The sequence below is a fragment of the Diuraphis noxia genome, unplaced genomic scaffold (genome assembly GCF_037042655.1).
Source record: "Diuraphis noxia isolate RWA-SAM2 unplaced genomic scaffold, SU_Dnox_SAM2 contig0003, whole genome shotgun sequence".
Taxonomy (NCBI): domain Eukaryota; kingdom Metazoa; phylum Arthropoda; class Insecta; order Hemiptera; family Aphididae; genus Diuraphis; species Diuraphis noxia.
This window is the reverse complement of record NW_028301713.1, coordinates 34,201,433-34,214,943: the sequence shown is the minus strand read 5'-3', so window position 1 is coordinate 34,214,943 and position 13,511 is coordinate 34,201,433. Positions and strand designations below refer to the sequence as shown.

Below are 13,511 nucleotides of genomic sequence, written 5' to 3'. Positions count from 1 at the left end.
TGCGTGTGTGTGCGTACGCGTCTTTGTTTAGTCGAACAAATATTAATCATAGGATTGGCTACGGATTTTATATGTGCATAGGCCCCTCAATAAATGGTTTCCGCGCCCGACAAAATGGCTCCCCCGTTGACCCCGTTTTCTCGCGAAGAACACTATGTATGTATAGCACACATAATATACAATACGATATTATATAGAATTTTGATGTGTGAGTGTATGTATGTATCGTTTATAGGGGTAAATGGGGTGTACGGCATTTCCACCACCTCCCCCCCCCCATCGTTAATATCGCGGACAATGCGAACGCCTAGCAGACTATTCGCATGATATATGATATATGTATATATTATTACATATTGTGTATAAGGAAAAGGGTAAAATAAAATCGAATATGCATTCGGCGTGTCACCCCGTGGCGTAAATAAATCACGGAGAAAATATCTCAATAATAATAATAATTTAAACTGCGGCATAGTGGCTTTGACAATCAGTGTTCAATATTCTGTATGACATATAGGTAATTATTGGATTTAAAACACGTTGATAAATATGTAGGTACACAGTAGATACCATTGGTCATAAATACTATATACTTTAATCAATGATAAATGATAATACTATCCATGCATCCATATAGATGCATTATTATTATATCAAATTAAACATAAATTCACATTTTCTTGAAAAATTAAAAAATTGTCTCATTCAAAATATTTTAATATAATATTTGATAGAAATTTCAAATTATATTGTAAAACAGTATAATTTTTTGATTATTAAAAACTGTATCCCGTGGAAATCTAAATTTAATAATTACTTACTCTATTGGTAATATTAATTAATGAAGATACCAGCTAGTATACAATAATAACATGTACCTGAAACATTGTTATTAAAAATTATATATTCCATATGAGGGAAGTGTACATATCTCATTATTATTTGCCATAGTTAGTGAAAGGCGTGTACTGTGATTAATATTGTAATATATTCGCCGAGGTTTTCGATATGTGCAAAGACGGTACAGCAGCAGCAGCAGTTAATGCAATAATTGAGATTTCAAGCGCGCGCGTGTTACGTATATGTTTAAATCGTATTTCGATCCGGCACGTTTATTTACCGCGTGTCTAAAAAGCGGTTAGATGAAATGACACGCCGGACTGATACCCGCAATGTAACGGTTGGGTAGCGCAAATCGACTATATGTATATACCGAAACGTGGTACTTGCCTATACCGAATCCGTGTGAAATCTGACTTACACGGACCCACATCGGTCCCATCAACATATTATGTATTAGCACTCGTTATATAATATAAATGCCAACACTTGATAATCGACGACATGCATTAAACTGTGACGGCTAACATTTTACAATGCTATTATATACACATTATAATATGGTATAAAGTAAATATCGTATACAAATTATATATTATTTGGCGTCTAGAGTGTTTTTTTTTTATGTATTAGGTATATTATATTGTTGCTTAAAGATAAATATAGGACGTGTATAATCAAATTTTTAAAGTTCTTAAAAATGTTTGGCTTAAGTTTATATATAGGTATATGTTGAGTGATAACTTGTCAACGTGCTTGACGAATATTTGATGTAAAAAAAAAAGTTATACAATTGTTTATAATTTTTTTTTTTTTTTTTTAATACTTTCACCATAAACTATTAAAGTAATTGTCGAACTATAATAGTTTACGCTGAGAGTACTAAATAAAAAAATAAAAAATATTTAATTATCCAATTCTATCATATTTTTTTTCAACGAATTTGGATGTTTTAATCAAATTTTATACTCAAATGTTTATTATTGATATTTAAAAAATATGAATTTTATTTTCATTAATTTCTTGATTTTTAATACTTTTTCCAGTTTCGAAGAAATAAATTATGATTGTAAATTTATAATTATTAGGAACACGGAAAGTATTCGGCCAGCCGTATGGGAATGCGCGCGGCATGGTGGGTCACATGATTGATAACATTATGGTGTTCAAAAATTCGCAATTTTTCTCGAAACTAAAAAAAAATATTAAAAATCAGAAAATTAATAAAAATAAAATTTTGAAACGTCAATATTTTCAGAAAAATAAACTCTACAAAATGGCTGTCTTTAACTTTTTTAGAAATAATTAAATATAAAAATATATTTTTTTAACTTTTTTACCAGAACATTAAAATAAATTAAAATATGTATTAATTGTAGTTCTTATCTCTGTGAGTCTTATTACAAAATCAGAATTTCGATATCACCATTATTTCGGTAGATATCGCAATGGGTAAATCCACACGGGACACCCTGTATAATATGAATTATAATGTGTAAATAAAACGTACACGTATAAAACGTACATGAAGTTGGCCCCCCCACTTTCTGCAATTTTTTTCAAACAAATTGTAAACAATTGTAAATTAATTGTAAATAATTGTAAATTCAATCCCCGAATTTGTAAATCGTCTGGGGCCTCGGGAAATAAAAAAACAAGTTGGGGGGGCCAAGTTCACGCAGCCCCCCCCAGGTGGTCCGATTGACTCCGAACAAATTGTAAACAATTGTAAATTAATTGTAAATAATTGTAAATTCAATCCCCGAATTTGTAAATCGTCTGGGGCCTCGGGAAATAAAAAACAAGTTGGGGGGGGGGGCAAGTTCACGCAGCCCCCCCAGGTGGTCCGATCGACTCCGAACAAATTGTAAACAATTGTAAATTAATTGTAAATAATTGTAAATTCAATCCCCGAATTTGTAAATCGTCTGGGGCCTCGGGAAATAAAAAACAAGTTGGGGGGGCCAAGTTCACGCAGCCCCCCCAGGTGGTCCGATCGACTCCGAACAAATTGTAAACAATTGTAAATTAATTGTAAATAATTGTAAATTCAATCCCCGAATTTGTAAATCGTCTGGGGCCTCGGGAAATAAAAAACAAGTTGGGAAGGGGCCAAAATCACAAAGCCCCCCCGGGTGGTCCGATCGACTCCGAAAAAATTTTAAAAATTATGATAATGCTGAGTTATCGAACCCTTATTGAATAATTTAAAAAAATAACTTTTTTTTTAATCCCCCAACTAATACAATTTTGATGCATCGGTATGCTGATCATTTAAATAATTTATCTTTTAGTTGTTTATTTTAAAATTATTTAATTGTGCCACACTCTTCCATTGACTATAAGCGATAAGTTATTTTTTACTATTACATATGTAATATGTACGTATTATTATGTGATATTTATTAGGGTTTTTAAAATAATCACTTCATTTATCTTGCAGTAACCGTACTGTGTGTACATATACGTATACTGGTTAGACCAAGCATTTGTGCATACGTTTGTATTAATTGTATATTTGTATCCTGTGAAGTACTTATACTAACTATATTATATAAGTATGGCTAACAAGGTAAGTTATTTTAAATGAATTTAAAATAATTATATTTTTTTCATTATATCAGTAGTTACTTATAATCAAATATACTTATGATAAACTAGTTCATACTATTATGTATCTTAATTATTTAATTACGTATACTATGAACAGATTCACACTGTTTTATGGTAAGGTGATATGACGAATAGTCAAATACTAATAACAATATATCATTCAATCAAATATCATTATAAATGCATGTTCTCAGCAGAAATTATAACAATCTAGATACCGTAATACTATTAGTAAAGTAAATTATTTTAATAGCAATATTAAAAAAGTAAAAACATTTTATGAAATATACTCGATATAGACTCCGCTCAGAATCGTTTTCCGTATACAATGATATGAATCAATGTCGGTTTGACACAGCCAGCTACCCGGCCCTTGATATTTTTATATAATGAGGCAATTGAGGACCATAGCCAAACGGGAAATAAATTTTAAAAAATCAATAGAGACGAAACACTCTTACCACAAGTTCGTACTATTATAATTGAATATTCAATAATGTTATATGGCTGCAACAACGTAGGAGACGAGTGACTCGTCACACGAGTCATTTTTCTTATGATGTTACAGACGTTCGGTTTCCCTCCGTTTTTGTACACGTGGACGATGGTTATTTACGTATTTTCTAAAATCGGTGTATGATATATTAATGCACATATTTCTTCGATTTTTTTTAAATTTTAAGTACATTGGTTCATCTAAAAATATAATTTTATAGATTTCTTTTATGTCAATTAAGTTATTTACAATTCGAGCTAGAAACGCGATCTGTTTTCGATTAAAAAAAAGTCGTCATACAATAACACACGATAAGACCCGTTTGTATTTAGATATTTTAGACATTTATTATAAATTTTTTCGGAGTCGATCGGACCACCCGGGGGGGCTTTGTGATTTTGGCCCCTTCCCAACTTGTTTTTTATTTCCCGAGGCCCCAGACGATTTACAAATTCGGGGATTGAATTTACAATTATTTACAATTAATTTACAATTGTTTACAATTTGTTCGGAGTCAATCGGACCACCTGGGGGGGGCTGCGTGAACTTGGCCCCCCCAACTTGTTTTTTTATTTCCCGAGGCCCCAGACGATTTACAAATTCGGGGATTGAATTTACAATTATTTACAATTAATTTACAATTGTTTACAATTTGTTTGAAAAAAATTGCAGAAAGTGGGGGGGCCAACTTCATGTACGTATAAATAAAGGTATTGAATGATTACTTAGGAATCGAGTTCCTACTGAAAAAAAAATATTTATAATAATTAACAAATTGTCTTTTCTTGTTTTTTGCACTCATCTAATCTTCTACAATGATCCAGGCGAACTCCATCCTTCTGTCACTCCAAGCATATGGTTATAGCTGAAATTAAAATGTAATTTTATTAGTGTTTATTAATGAAAAAGGTAGAAATGTAAAGAATATCGTAAATAATTATACCCGTAAAAATAGTAAAGTGCCATTATGCTTATTTTGATTTTTGCAGCTTTTATTGTTTGTGCTGTAAAATAAAAATTAATACCAATATTAAGTGATTATTGTATACACAATTTTTTCTGAGTTTAAATTACACGAAATATTTAAAGTAATGGGCAATTTTTAATAAAAATGTCAGTTGATAATAGAAGTAGAAACAACATAGTAAATTACCTCGTGCAACAAAAGGTATTCTATGAATTGTTGCTTTTACTCTGATGGTTGAAGGTGGTTTTTTCATAACGTCGTGTACATATTCGATTCCTGGTGTTAGTTGATTTAGCAGTGCTAAAGGATCTATTAATTGCTTTTCTTTCTCCTTATTAATTATCATCTGTAAATTATGTTAAAATTAAAGGGTTTATGTAAAATTTTAATTTGTTCACAGTAAAAACATATATTGATCTACGAGATTAGTTCTAAATTTTACTTATAAATTATTTGTGACTTATGCCAAATAATTACAACGAAAGTTAGTAAGAAAATGTGATATAAAATAACAAGGTCCGTAAATACGAGGTGTAAAATGTGAAAAATCTCAAATAAGGGCGGGGGAAAACTTAAATAAAATATTTTTTTATTTACCTCCGGTGATAAAATTTCATCACTCGGTAAGGCTTGAAAATAACATAACCTGAAAAAATTACATAATTTTAATTCTTAACGGATAAACGCAATAAATTTGACCATTTACAAGATAGAATTATTTTTTTGTTTTTGTAACTAATAAGTATTTCTTAATAACATTTTAAAATTAAAAATACATATTAATTAATTATATTCATATTACGGAATCGGTCATTGGAATGTCATCCTCATCATCGTCTATGTTTTCCTCAGCTGTTGAAGTACTCAAACCATGTACCAGATCTTGTTCGGTCTAAAATTTTAAATAACAATATTTCATAAAGCCTAATTGCGTGTATTTAACTTTTATGTTTTAAAAAGTTAATTTATTATTCCGAAAAACTATCCTAAATATTATTAAGGACTCTGATTACCGAGCACCATATATTATATTTAAAACTATTCAATTGTAATTTAATAACTAAATCTATCACACTATCCAATAATTATGTATGAAGAAGGTTTTTTAATAAATATTTGGTTTACGCGTTTCGAATCGAAACATTTAGAGAATCGAAAATAAATTCTAATGCTATTACTAACAGGAAAAATATTTGTTTGACTTTAAGTACCTAATAAACATCAGTTAAAACTTGCCTATATAGGCATATATGTATATACATTGTTATCAAAAAATCGTTTTTCTTCTACCATAGACATTGTACAGTCTATATACATTGAGCGAGTCTATAACGCGTTCCTAATAGGTACCTGTAATTATTTCAGAAACTCCCCATAATAGTTAATTGGCATACTATTAGATTAAGACTTGTCGTAAAATGTATAACTTTTATCAAACAAAACTAATTCAAATACCACACGTAAACGCATAATTATAATATTTGTTTACCTTTAAATCTCCTGTCGTTTTTTTATACAAATTCCGTCTTCTAAGCCATAACAAACAACCAATCCCCGTCACTGCACCCAGTGCTATTAATGATTTTATCATCATCTTGTTAACAGTATACTAGTTATAAATGAAATACGTAATCGTCCGTCTAGGAAGGCGTTCAATTGTCAAATGAATGTTATTTACAAATATATTTTTGCGTATCTAGTGATGTTTTTATAATGAATATTATGTTTTTATATTTCAATTTAAGCCAGATATGATATAACAAAAATATACCAAAGACTAATTTAAACTACTCCCCGATTTTGATAAGATTATGTGCTTAATGTTGTAGCTTTTTTTTTACTTAAAGTGTAGGATATTAATAATCTCTCGTATTGGGTATTCCTTAATTTAATAATGGATTTTGATCCACTGAGGTAGAGATTGATGTTTATAATTTAAATGTATAGTATATCGTATTTAAAATGATAGACATTTTTATAACATTGATATGATAGAGTTTTGCATTAATTTATGTTGTTCATTCACTAAAATGTATTTAAAAAAATCCTTTACATTATGATTGCAAAAAAAGTATAGGCTTCCATTTGAATTTTTAAAGTTGACCTCTCAAAACCCCCCTAAAATATAGTAAACATTTATCAAATTATGAAATTATAATAGCTGTTTTTAAATAAAAAAACTTTTGTATTATACATTTTTCACTATTTTGAATATTTATAAGATAAAATGGCTGTAACATACATTTTGAATCACCCTGTATATATATAATACACAATGTCACCACATTATACACTTTATATTGTAACGCCATACGAGCATCGACATATTGTTTTAGAAAATAGGCAAATACATAATATTGATTTGTTTATAACCTTGCCTATGTTTTTTTATTAATTCCAAAACTTTTTTCGTTTTGTTTACGACAAAATGTAGTTATCCCGGTTTTTTTTTTAATAGTCATCAATTCAGAGAAGACATTGTGATGCTTAATATAATAAAGGTAAGAAGAACTCATGTACATATATTTTTTATATACGCGTATATTAATTGTCACATAAAATATGTCACAACCGTTAGTATTTTATAATGTAATATAATTTACAAACTGCGACTTGGTAGTTATATATATAAACAATATTTACTAACACATTTAAAATGTATAAAGACTTGTTTATTTTAGAATATGATACTTCAAATACTACAAATCTTCTTTGTTTTCAAACGCTGCAAAAGTTTGTATGTATATAGAATATATTATATAAAATTCGATCTTTTTTTTTTAATAGAACGAATATATTTTTATACTCAAACGCTATAAAATTATTTAATTCTACGAAACATCTCAAACACCTCCAGGCGCGCGAACCAGAAAATCAAAATCAAATTGTAGTAATTTTTTTTCGAAATTATATTATATTATATTGTAATGTATACCGCTCCACTTCTCGTCATAACTAATATAATATTATATTTTCATATTAAGTGATATAATGCCAATGACATTGTGACGAGCGAAAGAGCAGTTTAAAAATCATAAAAATATATAAACCAAGGCGCATCACGCTTGCAATATATTATTTTCTCATTGATAATTGATACAAATCATAATTTTACTTTTCAGGATACAATTATTATTGTATATAATATTATTGAATATCACATTTTGTTTTAGCGCATGTAAAAACTATAAAAATACATAAACATGAATATGTTTTTTTTGTTTCTGACCGTTTTTTGGTAAAATTTTGATTGTAATTGTTACTTAAAAAAAACATGTTTATGATTCATGAATTTTCGTTATATAAAAAATATTATCTACCATGCTATGGTTTTTAAGATTTGAATACGTCAGCATTCACATAGAGTCTGATAATAGTGGTGACTGATGAGATAAATCGTGGTAAATTATCATAATAATTTTATAAAACACTTGATCTATTGGTAAGTCGAATAAAGCAGGTCAGAGAAACTACGATGCACAACAACGTAGGTGCTCACTACGGAGTCCTGTAGGATTCCTCTATATACATTGACAAGAATTTAACAATTGATGTCGTAATGACAGGATTTCAAATTTTTCTATTATTGCTATAGATCCATGTTGTATCGGTTTTTATTGCGTATTTTATTATTTTAGAAGATTTTGAGCCAAATTAAAATAATTTTTAAAAATTTAAATAAAATGAACAAATAAAAATTTTTACTCTCGAAATATTACAGACGTATTCAGCATTTCGCATTTAAAAAAAAAAAATAATATGTACTATACTATTTCTGCGAAATTAATTTAGGTATATACTTATAATACTATAGTTTTCTTTAAATTTCAAAATGTTTTAACAACATAACTGAAAAATAATTTAAAACACACTTAATTGATTTTTTCAACTTGCATTATTATAATATATTATAACCGCATATATTTTCGTAATATGAAATCGATTTAATTGCACATATTATTCACTTCTTCAAGTGTAAGCTTTTTCCAAGTGTAAGGCACTTTGTGCAGTATTATATGCATATATAATACGTATATTACCGACATCGGGGAAATACATTTTATAGTAGGTGCCTATAAAACATACATAGATATACACACGCATGCAATACACAATATACAATGAATTAAATATATATATAATGTAAGTATATAATAATAATACGAAACACTAATAAAATATATACATGCATTACACACACACACACATATATTATCATGTACACTGAACAGAGATTACCAATAATAGTCGTAATAATGGCTGCCGGGTGTTATCCATCGAGCTGCAGCAGGTCTCCCCTCGTCGTCAACGATGCCGCCGCCGCCGCGCGACTACTGCCGTTCCCCGGCGGACGCGCGTACATCTGTCCCGGCGAACGCTGCAGCGGCGGCAGTGCCGTCGAAACGACTGGCACCGAGACGAATTCGGGCTTTTGGGGCCATTGTGCTGTCTGTGCTGGTGTGCGTTGTGCTGCAGAAATACGATTTTCCCGTAACGGCCGCGGCTGCGGCCGTGGGGACAACATCGTGTAGGGCTGCTGTGCTGATGACGATGTTGACGATGAGCAGGAGGAGGAGAAGGAAAAAAAATATAGTATACCAATAATAACACAAAGTGGCGGAAAAAGCGTTTTTGTTAGACTCGCCATTTATCGTATACTCGGCGCAACAACCCGCGACGTCCTGACATGCATACATTTATGATTATATACACAATATGGATATATCGCCGCCGCCGAGTGACTTTTTTACGATTCTAGTCAGCTGCTGATCGATGTTTGTAGCGATATTATATAGTGTGTGTTATTAATATTATATATTGTATTATATTATTAAACGGCGGCTAAATAATATTCAGTGGCGCGAATAAACAAAATTATTAGTTGTGGTTATTGCAGTCCCCTGAATATATATATATATATTAAAGTAGGTATATAATCAGTGTATATATAACTTCGGGTACCCATATATTTTAACCTTGCACATACCGCACAGGAGAAATTCACCGGAGAAAATAATGTATTTCACAGTGTGTATCGTTCGTGTATAATGTAAAATGTTTGAGCGGGATCGATCAGATGTCATCGGGCGAAGATGTTTAGGGCGATCCCCTTACCACTATTTGCGCCACCGGATACTGCAGGTAGTATGTTAATACGTATACGACTTGAAAAACGTTCAGTAAAGGTGCTAGTTCACTGCTTCTTTGTTTGCATATAACCTATACATTTGGTACCATTGCAGGTATTACCGCGTTAAGTTGAAATAATACAATTCGATCGCAGCGTTCATGATAATGTATGATATTCAATGTGGATATAATCTAAAACATTGTGACCAGTATTGAATATATAATACACCTAATAACCCTGATTCCAGGACCATAAAAATGTCGTACTTGAACACGGAAGTAATGATCATTGAGAGCAGTGGAATTGCACCTTAAATGCGAATAGCTTATATCGAGTATTCTGTGTGACAGGTATTGAAACCGATACACCAAAAAAAAACTGTCAGCGACATTAATGTTGACTTACATAATACGTTAAGTATATTATGCTAATATGCTATTACTTTGGTAATGAACACGATATTGGTATACAAGCGGTATCCATGCAATCACTGGTTTGCCGATTTTAAACGGTATCAACTATCAAATGATATACCAGAAAAACCATCAACCCTAAATGGTGTGCCTGTCACATGGTTATCACTTCTTCGCCATTATAAGATGATGCAATAAATACTTAAACCACCTAAACTAATAGTATAGTATCATTCATATATTTTATGTATTATAATATTACATCCAATCAAATACTCAAATCTTCGACGATTCGAAATTGGCTTGCTTTATTATATTTATGATCACCTAATTTAAAAATCCATTGTGTAATACGTGTAAAATAATATCGACAACTTTTATAGTCTTGTTTATTTAAATGGTCGTACACATTTTTTTTATAGTATTAGCTTAAAAACTTTAAAGCTATAAAAACAATAAAACTATGTTAATGGATGTTTCATGATCACTATTCATTTAGCTTAGATTACAATCGTTATAAATAATTCAGTTGTTCAATTTTAGTTCTGAATATTCTTAGCATATGAAATATATCAACCCCCACGATAAATTGTCATTTGGCGTACCCTGTCATAGCAGACTTCATGTGATAAAATAATTCTAAATATATAATATATTTTATGTTTTGGGCGTGTTTAACTTTACGGAAAATATATGATGGATAACGAAGTTTTTTCATAACACGGTGCACATGATATTGAACGTAGGTATATATATATATATATATATATATATATATATATAATGCAAAATCGTTTGAAAATTTCATTATTTCGTCCACATGTATTTATGTGATATTAATAGTAATAATAATAACATAGTCCATAAATAATATTGTATATTATTATACAAGGTTTACCTATACAGGATTGTAAGTGGTTTTAAATTATTCGAATCGTACCTACACATACCTACCGTTTGGGCCCTGGGGCATTATGTATAATAACATATATATATATATTATATATATATATATAAGTACGCCAGTTATGGAGACGCGCGTTAGCGATAATATGTATTTCGTACAACAGCGTATATACACGGCGATGATGTTTCGAAAATAAATCTATAGTTATTTATATTTATATTATTATTATTCATTTATGTTTGTACATTCGTTTAATGGTCACTGGAAATATTACCATGACGACTAATTGGCCGATATCATTTTTTAGTTATAAATCGTTCTTTCCATATATTCAACATCATACGTCGTTAACATAATATATTATTGGTACCTACCAATATGAAACACAGTGCTGCAGCATATACAAATAATGTATATTATTTACGCGCGCTTGCATTATATTTACCATATATATATATATGCCTAATATTATAAAATGTACATATTAATGTTGATTGATGGGCACACCAACCTTCGCGTATTTACGCCGTTACAGATAATATTATTGGAAAATGTTTGTTTAACCGGACGGGGTCCGAATGACCGGAAGCCAGTTTCTAACCTCACGCAACCACTAATATGGACCGAATGGATATAATGTACCGTAAAATTGAACGCGCGCGCGATCGTGATAACTCCTCTCCGGGTTTTTCGACCGCGATTGCGCAACCGGTCGGAGCCATTAAATCGCGGTTGATGAATTACTTTTGGAAGAAAAATATGTTTTAAAAATCCTGTTAGGTGCATACTATATAGGCACACGCACTACGGTATAATAGGAGAGCAACATTTTTTATAATACGGCGAACACGCGCCCGTTTTTTTTTTCTTTCAGCGTTGTTTAACGACGGGTATCAATCATTTGTGTGTTTGCGCTCAGCGTATATTATATTAATATGATATAATATTGTTTATTATTTATTATTATGCGCACACGCCGCGAGAAATGCGAAACTCCACTTCGTCGCTAAATTGATATTCTGGGTGTTGAGAGCGAGGCCCGGGAGGCGCGAGTTTTACGACCGGTCGGTAAATTCTTACCGCAATCATATAATAATATGTACTTTTTTTTTTAAACATTGCTCTTTTAGTAGTTTTTCTATTGTATATATTATCTTCTTCGCGCACGTCCATAAAAATGTAGTATATGTACATTATTATAATGTTACTAGTTATGTTATATGTGTATACTATACTATATGTGTATAGGTATGTGTACCCGCGGGGCGATGCGATTTATTTCGCGAAGTGCAACACCGTCTTCATAGTTTGCACTTTTTGTTTAGAATCATACAACTTATATTAAAACTAGGGAGTGAATTTAGATGCAAATTGATTGCAGTGAACGTTGGTTTTCAAACACCATAGTTCGTTTGGTCAGGTTACAAAACATTATTTAAATATAAAACTTTTATATTGAATTTTTTAACTAAATTTATCTAGACTTTTTGTCATTTGTAATTTGTATAACGCATTTATTCTGTTTATACTTTTAAATGAATTCAAATGTTAATGTTTTATTTACACCTATATAATGTTATGTCAAATCAAATGATCTTCTGTCAAAAAAAATAAAAACTGTATTGACTTTTTAATCACTAAAAAAATAGCCATTTTTATCTATATATTTCTTCAGCAATGCAGGAAATCGGAGAACGGATTTTGTTTATATTCTTGTTAGAATTATATAAGACATAAGAAAAGTGGAAGTTTCAGACCTTTATCGTTAACTGCAAATTAAAGACCTTTACAATTAAACATAATCAAAACACAAGCACACACAACTAGAAAAAAATGGGATTCGGTCCAGAAAATTTACCTAAACTACAATCTAGTCTAATTCTAAATTTAAATAAAATATATACATATAAGGCTAATAAAATTATTCTCCGAAAAAAGTTATATAGAGAGAATCTTTAAATATCTTCGAGTGATAAAAACTTATTTTTATTCAAAAATATGTTCAGAATATTAAGAAGTGAAAAATCATAAAATTAGTTATAGAAATAATAAGATTGTACATTTTGGCCATTTATAGATATGATCCCTATCAACTGAAGCAAAACTAAAATGGTAGGAAGATTGATTATTAACTTTAACCCAGG

General features: G+C 30.3%; 1 protein-coding gene across 1 annotated transcript; it reads right to left on the bottom strand.

Annotated features, from left to right (window-relative positions):
* Positions 1-1,871: 1,871 nt before the first annotated feature.
* On the bottom strand, positions 1,872-9,288 carry LOC107167779 (uncharacterized). Its single transcript, XM_015516961.2, has 5 exons — positions 9,156-9,288; positions 5,719-5,808; positions 5,103-5,262; positions 4,893-4,953; positions 1,872-4,814 (listed from the first exon to the last, which is right to left on the bottom strand). Exons 1-5 carry the CDS (start codon positions 9,192-9,194, stop codon positions 4,760-4,762), a joined length of 405 nt encoding a protein of 134 aa, XP_015372447.1. The 5' UTR covers positions 9,195-9,288; the 3' UTR covers positions 1,872-4,759.
* Between the last annotated feature and the right edge of the window lie 4,223 nt (positions 9,289-13,511).